The 16,876-nt window shown below is 44.0% G+C and overlaps 1 protein-coding gene across 1 annotated transcript in view; it reads left to right on the forward strand.

Moving 5' to 3' along the window:
- Positions 1-16,876, forward strand: part of LOC142938499 (voltage-gated potassium channel subunit beta-2-like) — a 125,689-nt gene that overhangs the window by 40,086 nt on the left and 68,727 nt on the right. The window contains exon 4 of the mRNA XM_076081714.1: positions 7,697-7,776. Within this exon, the coding sequence (XP_075937829.1) occupies positions 7,697-7,776 (80 nt within the window). The remainder of the gene's footprint in view (positions 1-7,696; positions 7,777-16,876) is intronic.

Here is a 16,876-nt window from a genome sequence, read left to right on the forward strand (position 1 = left end):
TTCACATGCAAACCTACACCCATGGATCAGTGTGTAGTTTATGTTGTCTATGTGATCTGCCAGAAAAGTCACCCCATACGAAAGGAGGATACCATTTCAATTAAATTAAATTAAATTTTTTTTTGTACAGCCCAAAATCACAAATTTGCCTCAGAGAGCTTTACAATCTGTAAACATGCAACATCCTCAGTGATCGGAACAGGAAGAACTCCCCCCAAAAAAACCTTTCACGGGAGGAAAGAGAAAGAAACCTTAGGGAGAGCAACAGAGGAGGGATCCCTCTTCCAGGATGGACAGAAGTGCAATAGATGTTATGTGTACAAAATGAACAACATAATAGAGTTACAATACATTCAATGCATATGACAGAACCACGGCAGGAGGCAAGACCATGGTCCAGGTATAACCAGGATCCACGGAAACCTGCGAGGCGAGAAACCACAAAGACTCCAGTGAAGAAGCAAAATCAGTAATGTGCGTTGATGATATCGGTAATAGAAATAGTAATGTGAGTAATAGTAAAAATTAAAGCTGCGAGCAGCATTGATCGGGCCCTCGCAACTTCACGCACGTCGAGGGTACTAGCAGGACTCTGGCCATGCATTTCTGTGACCGTCATACACTGCGTGCACGGGTTAAACGGTATTTCCTGGTACTGGCAGGACTCTGGGTGACGCGGCCATGAATTTCTGTATCCATCACACTCTGCGTGCACGAGTGAGATATTTCCTGCGTCGACCAGCAGCGTAGCAAGATCATGTTGCCAGGTCTTAAGCCTAAAATGTTTTGAGTGTACCTCCGATACAATCATAAATGTAAGCCTGTTAAGATCATTAAGAAAATAAGTGTGTGAATGCGCTTCAGTGTTTGTAACATAACAGACTGTCAGTTTACTGGGATGGGGTTCAACTCCCTGCAGTATCCTGCTGATTGTATTTGGACTTACATGAAAGTTAACAAAACAGTAGTGCCATTTGCTGTTACTTGAACACTTTAATTTAACACTGTTTTCATTTTAAGTTCTTCTGTAACTTTAGATTGTAGTGTGAAGCATTAATTATAACGTTTAACCTGATTGTCATGAAGAAGCTCTGGACAGATCATTTATACTAATGCCCACTGACATGGTTTGAAAATCCACTGCTATCTAACTTTTGCTCTCCAAGCATCTTAGTTTGCACATATTTAGATCAGAGAAGTCTTTTTCTCATGGTATGCCCACAAACCCTTTCAATAAGTTCAGTGTTTGGGCCGCTGCAATTATAGAATCCTGCTTATGTCCGTGCTTATCAGTAGGTGGCGCTATGACTATGAGTTAATATTGGCATGCAGAAGTCCTAAAGCCATGACAGTCAACAAGCATGTCAAGTTTGGGACAGTATTGACAAAGTACAGTCGAGTTACAACCATTTTACATGGTTCGCCATCATCCATCAGGATGATGGCGAACCATGTAAAATGGCCATCACACCATATCCACGTCGTTCGATGAAACCTAAGGCTTTTAGTAACTTTTAATCGCTAAGGTCTTTAGATTGTTCTGACCAAATTCTAAGGTGATCAGATTAATTCTCTAGGAGGAGTTCGTTAAAGTGCAGCGCCTGGAAATGACAAAAACGACACTAGAAATTCATAACAAATTCAAAATGGCTAACTTCCGGTTGGGTTTAGAGCATGGCCCCAAGAGACTTTTATTTAAGTCCATATATGATACATGTTCCTACCAAATTTCATACATCTAGGTCAAACATACTGCGAGGGCTGCTTCGTCGAAATTTTGTAGGGGGCGCTATTGAGCCGATTTGCCACTCTGAACCAATAAAATCATATTATATAACTACATTTTGGCCTTTAAATCTGCTTGCCAAGTTTGCTTATCTTTCAAGCATTTTTAGTCTCTAAAAATGACCTTCGTTGTTCACGGCGAAGCCACGGCACGGCAACAGCATTCGACGAAACATCAAAAGCTTCATGAACTGGCATTATGAACTTCTTACATTTGTGTGGAAGTAACTTGATGTTGATCTGATTTACCTACTAAGAGAAACAAGCCAAAGTATAAAGACTTTAATTGACTGTTACCAGTAGGTGGCACTATGACTATGATTCAAAATTGGCCTGCAAATGTCTTCAGGACTGGAGTCTAATCAAACATGTGAAATCTGGTAAAGATCTGATGATGTGGAGTCGAGTTACATCAGTTTATTTCTTTATGGCGAAGGATCGAAACTCGCCAAGCCGCCACGTCGCCGCCCTTTGACAACTTCTTACAATCTTCACAATGAAGCATTATCAGGGTCTTAAGGCTTTTCTGACCACATTTTAGAGGGATCTGATTAATCTGTGAGGAGCAGGATGTCAAAGTACTTACAACTTCCAGTTGCCACTAGGTGGCGCTATTACTATGATTCTAAATTGTCTTATAGATGTGTTCCGGGTCAGGATGTTATGACATATGAGAGATTTGGAGCAGATTAGACAATGTATGGCCGAGTTACAACAACTTCCTGTGGCGAATGGTGTTTTTTAGAGCATGGCCCCAAGAGACTTTTATTTAAGTCCATATGTGATACATGTTCCTACCAAATTTCATACATCTAGGTCAAACATACTGCGAGGGCTGCTTCGTCGAAATTTTGTAGGGGGCGCTATTGAGTCGATTTGCCACTCTGAACCAATAAAATCATATTCCATAACTAAATTTTGGGCTTGTAATCTGCTTGCCAAGTTTGCTTATGTTCCGAGCATTTTTAGCCTCTCAAAATGACCGCATCGCCACGGCAACGGCGTTCGATGAAACATCAAAAGCTTCATGAACTGGTATTATGAACTTCTTACATTTGTGTGGAAGTAATTTGATGTTGATTTGATTTACCTACTAAGAGAAACAAGCCAAAGTATAATGACTTTAACTTCCTGTTACCAGTAGGTGGCGCTATGACTATGATTCAAAATTGGCCTGCAGATGTCTTCAGGCCTGCAGTCTAATCAAACATGTGCAATCTGGTAAAGATCTGATGATGTGGAGTTGAGTTACATCAGTTTATTCGTTCATGGCGAAGGATCGAAATTCGCCGAGCCGCCACGTCGCCGCCCTTCAACAACTTCTTACAATTTTTACAATGAAGCATTATCAAGGTCTTAAGGCTGTTCTGACAACATTTTTAGAGGGATCTGATTAATCTGTGAGGAGCAGGATGTCAAAGTACTTACAACTTCCAGTTGCCACTAGGTGGCGCTATTACTATGATTCTAAATTATTACATAGATGTGTTCCGGGTCAGGATGTTATGACATATGAGAGATTTGGAGCAGATTCGACAATGTACGGCTGAGTTACAACAACTTCCTGTTTCGCGGCGGATGGTGTTTTTTTGACGCCACGCCATGGACACATAGTTCGATAGTAATTTTTCACTGCCAAGGTCTCAAGAGCATACTGACCGAATCAGAAGTCAATCGGGGTAAATCTCTGGGAGGAGTTCGTTAAAGTATGACGCCTTGAAATGGTCAAAAAACGTCATAAAAGTCTAAATGGCCGACTTGCTGTTTGGTTTAATGAAAAATTCCAAGAGGATTTTTTGTGCGTCTCATCACGTTCCACATACCTACCAAATTTCATACAGCTAGGTGAAACCCAATGTTGGGGCTACTCAATACGGGGCGCTATCGAGCCAATATTTAATATCGCAGTTGGACAACCCAATCAGACTGCAATTTTCGCAAATTCTGGCTTGCGTGCCAAATTTCGACATTTTCCCAGTATCCCAAGCACCTCCTTTTTGCGACGAAACACTAAGAATAATAATAATAATAATAAACAATCGAAAAACAATAGGTCCTCCGCTCCGACTACGTCGGTGCTCGGGCCGTAATAATAATAATAATAATAATAATAATAATAATAATAAACAATCGAAAAACAATAGGTCCTCCGCTCCGACTACGTCGGTGCTCGGGCCGTAATAATAATAATAATAATAAACAATCGAAAAACAATAGGTCCTCCGCTCCGACTATGTCGGTGCTCGGGCCCGAATTAAAGCTGTAATCAGCAATGTACGGGCCCTCGTACCTTACCGCGTCTCGTGGGTACTGGCGGGGCGCCGGCAGACGTGGCCGGCAGACGTCTTCGACCATCGGACAACGCATCCTGGAGTTTAATGTATTTTTACCGCATGGACTGTGTGACGCTGCAAATTATGCATTGCAAATATTCCACCAGTTCATGTATCCACTATGTGGCGCTAGATAACACGCGCAAACATGCATTATGTTGCTCTACATCAAGTGCAGACCACATCATGTAAATGTCATGTAAATCGGATGCCGTTTGTCACATAACGCTGTCTTCCTGTTGCCAATTGGTGGCGCCATGACTTTGAGTGAAAATTGGCTTGTAGACATCCTCAGGCCATGACTGTTATCAAGTATGGCAAGTTTGGGACAGATTTGAGCAAGTCCAGTGGAGTTACATCAGCTTGTTGTTTAATGGCGAATCACCTACAATGGCCGCCACGTCACGGCTACGCCATTCCATCAAGCGTAAAGCTTTGAGTAACTTAATTGCAAAGGTCTTTAGATTATACTGACCAAATTTGAAAAGGATATGACAAAGTCCCTAGGAGGAGTTCGTTAAAGTATAGCGACTAAAAATCAAGAGAAAATTCACACAACAATGAAAATGGCCAACTTCCTGTTAATTTTAGAGCATTGTCCCAAAACACTTTTTTTTAAGTCTTCATGTGATACATGTTCCTACCAAATTCATACATGTAGGTCAAACATAGCGCTGGGGCTGCGTTTTGTAGAGTTACATCAGCTTGTTGTTTAACTGCGAATCAAGTAAAATGGCCGCCACGCCACGGCTACGCCATTACATCAAACGTAAAGCTTTGAGTAACTTTTAATAGCAAAGGTATTTCGATTATACTGACCAAATTTGAAGTGGATCTGACAAAGTCCCCTAGGAGGAGTTCGTTAAAGTATAGCGACTAGAAATCATGGGAAAATTCACACAAAAATCAAAATGGCCGACTTCCCATTTATTTTAGAGCATGGTCCCAAGACACTTCATTTTAAGTCGTGTGATACATCTGCCTACCAAATTTCATACATGTAGGTCAAACATGGCGCTGGGGCTGCGTTTTTGAATATTTGTAGGGGGCGCTATCGAAGCAATTAATATCTTTTAATCATCCTAAGCAAATTTGAAGTCGATCGCATGAATTCTGTGGAAGGAGTTCGTTAAAGTACAACGTCTGAAAACGATGAAAATTGACAAAAAAGTCAAAAATGGCTTAACTACTGTATCGCTCCCAAGTCGTTGAATGGAATGAAAATTGTAGGGTACGTAGCAATATACGATGTGTACATATGAGACAAATTTTGCGATTATAGGTTAGATGGTTTTGAAGTTATGAGTATTGAAAAACAATGCCACGCCTTATGAAGTTCATTGATCCATATCTTCTAAACGTATTGAGATATCAAACATCTTTTAATAAAATGTTATTATATAGATCCAAGACTGATCCACAGCAAATTTAGTAGCAATCGGACTCAGCGTGTAGGAGGAGGTTGCAAAAATGGGTTTTTCACAAAATTCAAAATGGCAGACCTTTTGGTAGACGGAGCTTAGGGGTCCAAGAGGCTTTTTTGTAGACCTCATTTGATGGCATGCCTGTGTAAAATTTCAAGTTAATTGGACATACTGGATGAGGGGGCTAAATTCTAGGGGGGGCTAGCGAGCAATTTTTTCATGTTCGAGTATGGGACCCATAAAATATCAAATTTTTCAGCAGTCCTGATATTCTCGCCAAATATGGGGATATGATAAAGCCCCCAAAAAGGCGTTTCATTCGAGAGAAAAATAATAATAATTCCTACAGTTTCAATAGGGACCTCGCGGCCTGACGTTGTCGGTGCTCGGCCCCTAATTAAAGCTGCAAGCATGTCTGCAACCTTCGGACAATGCGACCACGAGTTAGACGTTTTTTTCCTGCATGGAGTATTTGACCCTGGAAATTATGCTTTGCAATAGTCCACCACTTCCTGTAACCACTGTGTGGCGCTGAACAACACGCGTCAACATGCAATATGTTGCTCTATATCAAGTGTAGACAACATCATGTAAATGCCATGTGAATCGGATATTGTTTGTCAAATAACGCAGATTTCCTTTCGCCATTAGGTGGCGCTTTGACTTAGATGGAAAACTGGCTTGTAGACATCCTCAGGCCATGACTGTTATCAAGCATGGCAAGTTTGGGACAGATTTGAACAAGTCCAGTGGAGATGCATCAGCTTGCTGTTTCATGGGGAGTCACGTAAAATGGCCGCCATGCCACAGCTTATCTTGATGTGTGAAGACAGCGTTAATAGACAAACTGAATCCGATTTACATGACATTTACATGATGTGGTCTATACTTGATATAGAGCAACATAATGCATGTTTGCGCGTGTTCTCTAGTGCCACATAGTGGATACAGGAACTGGTGGAATATTTGCACGACATCATTTCCAGCGTCACACAGTCCAAGCATTAAAAATACGTCTAACTTGTGGGCGTGCTGTCTGATGGTCGCAGATATTTATGGCCGCTTCTGCCGGCGTCCCGCCAGTACCCCAGACGCGGGAAGGTGCGAGGGCCCGTACATCGCTGCTTGCATCTTTAATTATGTGTTGTTGCAGGAAGGTTTGGAAAGGATTCAGTCAGCCTCTCCAGCATGAACTAAATACAGTTCAAATGCAGCTTGGTTTGCACTGTCCTGTGTAATGACTCTGTGCTGTCAGTGTTTGTTATCTTGATGTGTGAAGTACATTTTGTAACAATGCCATTGTTATACTTTTAGATTGTTTCACTGGCCTAATGTCATATGGTTCTGTCAAGCTTTGGTTTACAATCTTGCAAGGGTATTATGAAAGTCTTTTGCACAAAGTTCAGCAAAAAGTTCCATCAAAATAAATATTGTGATTTGCATAAAGATCATGATGCAACAGGTGCAGTAGCTTCTGAAAATGTGAATGATCTTAATCCATGAATGTTTCCCCATTACAGGTTAAATAGATATCAAATATATCAATAAGGTAACAAACTCACTCTCACAGGGGTCGCATTCTCAAGAGGGACCTGGTTAAGACAGAAAAGCAATAGGACAAAAAGTTACAGACAGACTGGACATTCATAGAAAGACAAGATAGAACATACAACAAGTCATAACACTGTTAAGTGCAAAAGTTTCAGTTGAGGGGGCAGAGTAGAAGGCAATTTTACTAAATTCTGTGTGGATTGAAGGGATCAAGAGAGTGATGAAGGCCTTGGGAGCATAGGCTATGGCAGCAATGTTTATTTGACGTGGATAAATAAGTGGGCAGATGTCCAAGGATGGATTTATAAATACAGTTATACCAGTGTTACGTTCTGCACATGGATAATGATGACCAGCTGACAATTTCCTAAAAAGATGATCTATATTAAATTTAAAAGAAGGGCTTTCATCATTCCTATAGCCATACCATTATTGTGACTCATAAGTATAGCTTACTTTATGAAACAGTCTTGATACATCTGCTTTCCATTTAAGTAACCTTTCAACTTGACAGCAGAAAGGTCTTCTCAGAGGTCAGAGGGAAAGAAAATACAGTAGTTTTACTATTTGCTCATCTTTATTATCTTAATTTTGCTGTTGAAGGTGGCAGAGGAGCTGATGACTTTGGCATATGAGAATGGGATCAATTTGTTCGACACAGCTGAAGTGTATAATGCTGGAAAGTAAGTATGATTACGTAAAACTTGCCATTTCACGATAAAATTAAGATGTGACTTAATATACTAATGTTTATTCTTAGCCACATACATGTTTCTGTCTTGGTTTGACTTGGTTAAGTATCACAGTATTATAACACTATTGTGCCACAGCAAAGTGAGGAGCTTCTGGGCGTGAGAAGGAGGGACCGTGGGTTGTGATTTTTGTCTCATTTGTAGTCAGATTGTCACAAATTCCACTACTTTTTAGATTGTTTTGATCCGGCCTGCCTGTTTTCACTAACTCTCCTGTCATTTCAGGTCCTGCCACTGACACAATGAAATCATTCCCCTCCCCTGCTCTTCCACACCCATCATTAGTCCCCCACTAATTATATCCGTCCACTTGAATTATTCTAGTTTCTGTATTGGGTCCCAGAGTAGAACGAAAGCGCCACCTGCAGGAAAACTGATGCCTGTACTGCGGTGAGAATGATCATTTTGTAACCTCTTGTCTTTTAAAAGAGATGGCTTACCAGTCATCCAGAGGGTGCTGGTGGGGCCTCTTGGCCTTTGATTTGTTCTCAGCTCTTTTGCTCTGGGAATAATCACACTGTCTCAGTCCTCATTGACTCTGGTGCGGATGCAAACCTTTTGGACATGACTCTTGCCTCTCAGCTGGGGATCAGTCAGGGGTTTCTAGAGAAGCCCATTCATGCTACAGCTTTAGATGGCTGTCTCCTCTGCAAGGTCACACATCAATCCACTCTTCCAATGACTATGTCAGGTAATCACAATGAAATACTCACCTTCCATCTCATCCGTGCACCACAACAACCTGTCATATTGGGCTATCCTTGGCTTAGGAGACATAATCCACACATTGACTGGGCTTCAGGAACTGTATTGCAGTGGAGTGTTCATTGTCATGCTGTCTGTCTAAGATCTGCCCCATCATCTGCTTCAGTCTGCCTGTCACCTCTGAGTTTCCAGATTTCTCCGGTGTTCCCAAGGAGTACTTAACTATGGAGAAGTATATTGATGACTCCTTGGCTGATGGTATCATTGGACCATCTTCATCTCCTGCTGGAGCAGGGTTTTTCTTGGTCAGTAAGAAGGACAAATCCCTGCACCCTTGCATTGACCACAGAGGACTCAATAACATCACTGTCAAAAACGTGTACCCTCTTCCTCTAATTTCCTCTGCATTTGAGCTGCTACAAGGTATTAATACTCCTAGTGGACATTATGAGTATTTAGTTATGCCATTTGGTCTCCCCAATGCCTCTGCAGTCTTCCATGGGTGTTCTCCAGGATCTGCTCAATGTCTGTCTTTTTGTCTATCTGGATGACGTTCTCATTTCAAAGTTTAAACAAGAGCATGTGGTACGACAAGTCCTCCAAAGACTTTTTGAGAATCACCTCCTATTAAAGGCTGAAAAGTGCGAGTTCCACACCTCAGAGGTATCCTTCCTGGGCTTTGTCATCAATTCTGGCAATATCCAGATGGACCCTGCCAAGACCAAAGCAGTTGCTGACTGGCCTCCTCCTTCCATATGCAAGGAACTTCAATGCATTCTAGACTTCAAATTTCGGTAGATGCTCCCCTCACCGCCCTCACCAGCATGTGCCCCTCCGGTGGTCCTCTGCGGCGGAAGGGGCCTTTGGTGAGTTAAAGTCACGTTTCACATCTGCTCCCATTCTCATATTTCCAGATTATTATTGTGAAGGTGGGCGCCTCGGACACGGATGTGGGGGCGGTTCTTTCTCAGTGGTCGGCTAAGGATCAATAGGTTCGCCCTTGTGCCTTCTTCTCCCAGAAGCTGTCTCCCGCAAACAGGAATTATGGCATTGGGAACCGGGAGCTGTTGACAGCTTTGCACTGTCTCTCCTAATGGTCGAATCAACTCTTGCGGGTCGAGTATGCCCACAACACCCTTCCTGGTCTTTCAACTTTCCAGTGTGCCCAGGGTTAGCAGCCACCACTCTTCCCTGAGAAGGAACAGGAGGCCAGTGTCCCCTCAGTCCAGGCATTTGTCCAGCGGTGTCCATACATTTGGAGGCAGGCCCGTTCTTGCCCTATTTCGACCGCTACCAACCGACACCGTGTCCCCTCACCCCATTATGCCCCGGGACAACGTCTCTGGCTGTCTACGCGGGACCTTCCCCTCAGAGTGGAATCCCAAAAGTAGGCTCCTTGTATCATCGGCCCATTCCCTATTTCTCGGGTCACCAATCCTGCTGCCATTCCTCTTCATCCGTCACCATCCATGAGAATTCAGTCCACCTTTCATGTCTCCAGGATTAAACCTGTCAAGGAGAATCCGCTTTGAACCTCCCACAGACTACCTTCACCCCCCCCCCCCCCAGCTCATTGAAGGGGCACCTGCCTACACTGTCCGTCAACTCTTCAAATCTCGGCAGCGTGGTAGGGGAGTGCAATACCTAGTGGACTGGGAGGGTTATGGTCCCAAAGAACGCTCATGGGTCCTCACTCTAAGCATACCGAATCCCTCCCTGATTACTGACTTCTACCAGGCTCATCTAGACCAACCCAGTGTCCCACCGAATGAGCCTGGTGGAAGTCAGGAGCCTGGGGGGGTTCTGTCACAAATTCCACAACTGTTAAATTGTTTAGATCCGGCTTGCCTGTTTTCACCAACCCCTCTCTCATTTCAGGTCCTGCCACTCACACCATGAAATCACTCATTCCCCTCTCCCGTTCTTCCCCGCCCATCTCACCTGCTGCCCATTCTCTCATTAGTCCCTCACTATTTATATCCATCCACTTGCACTTCATCCCTGCCATATTGTCTTGTGTGTTACTGCCAAGCTCTCCATCGTTATTTTAGTTTCTGTATCTGATCTGCTTGTTCCGACCCTGTCTGCCCGTTTTGACTTTAGATTTTCTGCCTTTTTGAATTTGTTTGCATGAGTGACTGATTCCCCCGGTTTTGACCCTGCCTGAATACTGAGTAAAATGGACTATCCATGTATCTCTGTCACTTTTTCGTGCTTTTGGGTTCCAGTTTGCATGTAGTAACTGATAAACAGTAAATACATCAAATTCAGTGCCCCCTGCTGTATAGCTATTTTCCAAGCTACTGTTGCTAGCTGACATCAGCTCCCGCTGTCATGTTTGTCAACGCTGTATCAATGCTTTCGGCATACGGAAGTCAGAAGTTCCATCTCTCAGCCCCTTGCCAAATTCTTTGCATTTTTCAAAATAATGCAGTGGGTGGACTTAGACCTGGGGATGATCATACACCTTAATTAAACAGGCCCGTCACTCTACTGAGCATTCCAAACAAGGTAGAGACGCATATCTTCCAGGATTGTCTTAAGCAGGTAAATGACCAAATGTTACATCCTCAGTACAAATAAGCCATTTACACTATTTTGCAGAAGTTTAGAATCAGCTGTTATGTTAATGTTTTTATCTCTTTTAATAATAGTTATTTTAACAGCGATAAAAACAATAAACTATAATTCAGACACAAAATGTATTATTTACATTTGAAATAGTTTTAGCCTCAAAAGTTGAAGAATTAAATTCAAACTTCCATTTAGTTGATGCCAAACTGCTGTTGGAACCTGGATTTTGAATTTGTTTTTCAGTACAAAAAAGCGCAAATGATCTTCAATCATTATTGAACCACAAATGTGCAATTGATCTCTAAATATTTAGTTTGTCCATTTTTCCTTCCTAATCCAATTCCAGTGGTGCTAACTCTAGACTAACCTTCTATTTTTATAGGGAATTTTGAAGAATAGCCTTGCTAAAACAACAGGTTGCCTGTTACTCCCAATCATTATAGGCCTCATTATTGTTCACTGAAACAGGAACCTGTTTCTATTTAAATCTGCACACATTTTGATTTTAATCCTGAAGTTTCTTTTACCAATGACTGGTGTTTTTTTACTATTCTTATTCAACTGTTGCTCAGAGGGATATTTGCCTCTTTCTGCCTTTTAATTGTCAGTCTGGTTGAACCATTGTACAGGGTTTTGTTCTCGATTTACAAATCCTTAATATCAAGACTATCTATTTCTTAAGTGGACTTTCTACATTCTAAATGCTCGAAATACCATACAATTATATATTGAGTAATCCTCTCAGCCATTTGACTGGACCCAATCAATCTTTAGTGGCAGGAGATTACACCTTTTTGAAGAGAATGCAATCACATATTATAATCTGTTTACTGTAAGAAAGTCGTGTGTATGAAAACACACGTTTTTTTATTTGTTCTGTGTCTCTGGATGACCAAACTATTATAAAAAAGAAATACACTTCAAAACAGTTGAAGTAAAAGCTGTTTCTGCTTCCAAAATTCACCAGGAAAAATGCAGAAAGTCTTATATCTTTTAATTCTTTGACAGCAACAACATCAAGAAACCCTGGTCAACAGCAAAACTCAGGCTACTTTATCAGGCCATGTAGGAAGCTTATAGAAGTGGGGACATACTCTTATGTATGTTTTTTTAAGCGAATTACCCGGCATCAGTGTGGAGGAGTGCAAACAATTTCTTATTACTGTAATTATTACTTAATACAGTAACTTCCATTCCTGGTAGCAATACTAGTCTCCAACCTGTGTCCAACCCTTGTTGACCCATTCAGATAGACCCTAACCCGCATCACGTTTGTTCTGATCTCTAAAGTAAGTTGAGAAATCACTCCATGACCTCAATGCATTCTTCAAAGGGAAAATAAACAGGGCTACGACATAAAATACCAAATTACTTTTATCAAAGCTAGTATGTTTCTTTGACTTGTAAATTGAGATCAAATTCATTAGAATTAATTATAATTGTCAATGCAGAAAATAAGTGTAATGCCATTTCACAATTCAATAATAGACTTGAAATGCAAAGGATCTCCAAAAAAAGATGTGTGGAACATACCATCCCTTCATTATATTCTACTAGTGCAGTGCATGTGCAAAACAGACCAGTTCGGAACGGCCGAATGCTTGGCCCGTGGTATGCTGCTTGCAGCTTTCTTGAGAACCGATCACACAACAACACTATGCTTCCTTATGTCCTCAGAGACACACCCAGTCAAAGCTACTCAGAAACACCAGTTAAATACAGTCTGCTATATCAAAAAAAATGCACCGAAGTCCGGCTACTTGCTGTCAGAGACACCGGTGGAATATACATAGAGGATACTGTATATTAATTTCCAAATAGGCATAGTATTCATTTTCTTTAACATAACCTGTGCATTTATAAAGGAGAACATGGATTTAAAGTATTTTGCAGGCAGTAACATTATGGAGCTCTAGCGTGGGTTCAGATGGAAGACTATACTTTTGGACACCTAGGTCTGTAGTTTAATTCTCATATATTTGGCCATTCTCCTCTCTCAAGCATTCTTACTCATAACTTCCTTGCTGTCATTGGACCTCATGCAAGAACGATTATTTGTATTCTTATCTTAACTTACAGTGGGCACATACGAGTGTACCACGGCAGATGCAGCAAATGCTCCGAACTTCAAATTTACTAGCTTAGGACCCCGCCTCAGCCGAGGGCAAACATGCGTCGATTATTTGGAGCGTTGAGGAATGGTTGGTGGAGATTATGTTTTATTTTTTTCTCTGTGTATGTAATTTATTGACCCTATGGTCACATTGTGTTTTTATGCTTTTAAATTTCTGCTGTTAAGCACTTTGTGATTTTATGTCTGTGAAAAGCGCTCTATAAATAAATTTTAGTATTATTAGCCAGTAGCAGTTTGGGGGAGGCTTAGTTGAGGATCCACTGCGGCTCCCGGGCCTTGCAGATCCCTCGGTCTCCTTATGGGACAGGAGGATGATGACTATGGGGGGAGATAACCTTGGGTGAAATGGTTTAACAAGAGGGAGGGAGGGTGGGATGCGGAAGCGTGAGCAAGCTGAGGCTTAGAGTGGGTAGGTATTTGTAGGAGTGTGGCCGGAAGTGGGGGAGTGGCTGAGGCGTGGTCCTGCTCCTGAAATTCAGCTAAGATTTATCTACAATTCACTAGCTTAGGACCCCCCCCCCTCAGCCAAGGGCAAACCTGGGTTGATTATTTGGAGTGTTGAGGAATGGTTGGTGGAGATTAGCCAGTAGCGGTTTGGGGGAGGCTTAGTTGAGGATCCGCTGCGGCTCCCAGGCCTTGCAGATCCCCAAAAGAAGTCCTCCTGGGAAGCAGGGTTGCCTGCCCGTGCGCGGGCCGATGAAGCTGGCGAGTGTAAGTTAGTAGGCGTGGGAATATAGGTTATCGACAGTGGAGTTCTGCTGATCGATGGTCGGCAAGATCGAGTAAGGATTTATGGGTTTAAAGACGGCGTTGGATATGGCGGAACCGATGTTGGACGGGTGTCTGCAGGAGGGCGGATCTTCTGAACTTCTGGAATGAGAAACGAGAAGCCATGGCGTTGCGGTGGCCCAGACATGAGCTGCATCGAGAACGCGCCCTTGACGGACGGGTGTCGCAGCGTCCTTTGCTGATTGGGTAAACGACTGCTAGGTTGTCAGGAGTTTAAGAGATGGACTTGCTGGGCCGTCCGTGGCCCCACGTAATGGCTGTGGCTACTATTGGTCAGATTTTGTAGCATGGGGGAAAACGACTTGGCATTTGCTTGCGAGATCCGAGGGCTGATCTACGGCAAAACGTCTTCTGTCGTGGAAACCCCCCAAAGACGGCAGAAGGAGCGGCATCGTTGTGTTGAATTGTGTGGGTCCATCGCTGGAAGTGGACGGCGTGGGGGCACTGGCATCCCGGTGCCAGGTGTCCCGGCTACGGCAACTTGCTGGGTTTTCTGGAAGTAGGCGGCAGGGGGCACTGGGCGGCGGGGGGGAGGCACTGGCATCCCGGTGACGGGTGCCCGGCTAGGGTTCTCCTGCTAAGGCTGGTTGATGCGATTGCTGGAGGTGGAGAGCTTGGGCCACTGCCGTTCCAGGTGCCCTGGATGGAGAGGGCTGCTGTCGTAGGCCGCAGACGTTCAGGTTCTCCTGCCAGGTTTGGCTGATGTGGCTGCTTGGAATGGAAAACTGGGGTCGCGGGCATCCCGGTGCCGGGTTCCCGTCCCGCTCGCTGCTACCGTGGAGCAGTCGCTAGGAACATGGGAAGCTGTATGACCGATGAATGAGCAGGAACATTTCTCTTGAATGAGTGTTAAGGGTTTAAAACTTGTAGTCTACGACAAGTGTTGTAGACGGCTTGGTAGCTATGCTCGTCAAACGTGGCTGAATGGACGGTTGTCAATTTGTCCGGAGATGACCACGAATTGCTGCGGGCGCCATATGTTTCTTTATCGTCGTATCGGCTTACGTAGCCACACTGGAATTGGAGGAGCGAACGATTGGATTCGAGTCAGGTTGAGACGAACGGCACGGTAGATTAATGGTTCCATTTCGGATTGGATGTCGTATAACGTTTCATTAGAGAGTCCTCTAAGGGCGGTTGTCCCACTACGTTGTTGCGTTGCTGCGATGCGTTGTTGCTTGCTGCGATACGTTGCTATGTTCCGTTGCGTCGCGTGACGCTGCGTCGTGCTGCTGAGATACGTTGTTGCGTTCAGTTGTTGCGTTGCTGCGATGCGTTGCTGCGATGCTGCATTGTTGCGTTGCTGCGTTCCGTTGTTGCGTTCCGTTGTTGCGTTCCGTTATTGCGTTACGTTGTTGCGTTACGTTGTTGCGTTACGTTGTTGCGTTACGTTGTTGCGTTACGTTGTTGCGTTACGTTGTTGCGTTACGTTGTTGCGTTACGTTGTTGCGTTACGTTGGCGCTTAGAGAGGGCGACTGTTACGTGTTGTGTTTTCTCCCCTCCTGCCCTTCCTTTTTTTTCTCTCTCTCTCAGTTCTCCTAACAGATCAATTGGGTGATTGGATTCCACCTGTGGGGGCCAGTTGTCCTGATTGGTGATTGGCACCAGCGGCAGGCTGGCCAATCGGTGGAGGGAGAGCCACAGATAAAAGGCAGGAAGCCTCGGCGTTCAGGGGGACTTCATTTCACACTGTTTATGTCAATCCTGAGAAATGAACGTGTTAGTATTTGTGGTGAGAGGTTGCGGACAGTAGGTGAGTCTGGGGTACCCTGTACATTGGCACACACGTAGGATTTTCTGTGTCTAGATACACTAGGTTTATTGGTCGGTGCCTCATCTGTATTTGGGTTTTGGTCAAGCACATTTAGATGAGTTAGTAAGCCATTTTGTTTGTTGATTTCAGAGGTTAGTTAGTTAAGCCAAGTTCTGTTATCTTTGTTTCAATTGTTTGGCACGACCATGCCTGTCCCATCCTCTCCCAAATCTTGTGTTGAGACTCGCTCATCTTTCACTGTCAGTGAGCACAATAAATGTTGTTTATGGTATACGAGCTAGTTGGTTTTCATTTGTGTTATTTTGTGTTAGTCCCTAAATCCTTCCCCTGGACAACAGAGAAGGGACGTAACAGCGACAGAGGAAAGAAGACCTGGCAACCCTGTGCCTGGGTATAGGCAGAAGAAGGGTGGTGTAAGGGAACAGCGAAGGGACGGGCGCGTGAATCCGGCCAGAAGGTGGGATGGAATACTGTGGAAATTGAAGGGAGGAAGAGAGAGTCAGCATCTCATTGCCGCTATGGAAAGTTGAGTTTGCCTGAGGTAGTGGAGGGCATAGTGGAGAGGTGACGCGCTGCAACCTGGCAACCCGGAACTTTGTGGGTTGGAGGGCGGAGCTTGGGGGTGCGTGGTGGCGTCACGGTCGTTGGCGTTACGCCGGTGTGTTTTGGATGTAGGTACGTTTGTGTTTTTTAGCCTGACGTGACTTTAGGAAAGTTGTGAGGAGTTGGCACAGTTTTGCTTTGTTGTCGGAGCGGTGGTGAGGAATCCCTTCCGATGCTCTTAGCAGGCGGACTATGGTCCAGTTGGAGATCTTAGCTGGTGTCTTCGATGGGGGACCTGGCTGGAGCACGAGAGCGGTGGCGGCGTCTTTTGCCGGGTAGCTGGAGTCTCGTTCCCGAGAGCTGGGTCTGAAGCGAGCGAAGAAGGAGAGAGCTGGATTCACGTTTCCGTTGTCTACGTCTGGAGGTGGCAGGTCTCCCTCTGCCACCGAGATGTGAGTTATTGGAGGACGGCCGTGGGTCTCAATCTTCGTATTGTCGGATTCTGGCGGGT

This window comes from Anarhichas minor, unplaced genomic scaffold, assembly GCF_050575085.1.
Source record: "Anarhichas minor isolate MPS153535 unplaced genomic scaffold, ASM5057508v1 ptg000086l, whole genome shotgun sequence".
Lineage (NCBI taxonomy): Eukaryota > Metazoa > Chordata > Actinopteri > Perciformes > Anarhichadidae > Anarhichas > Anarhichas minor.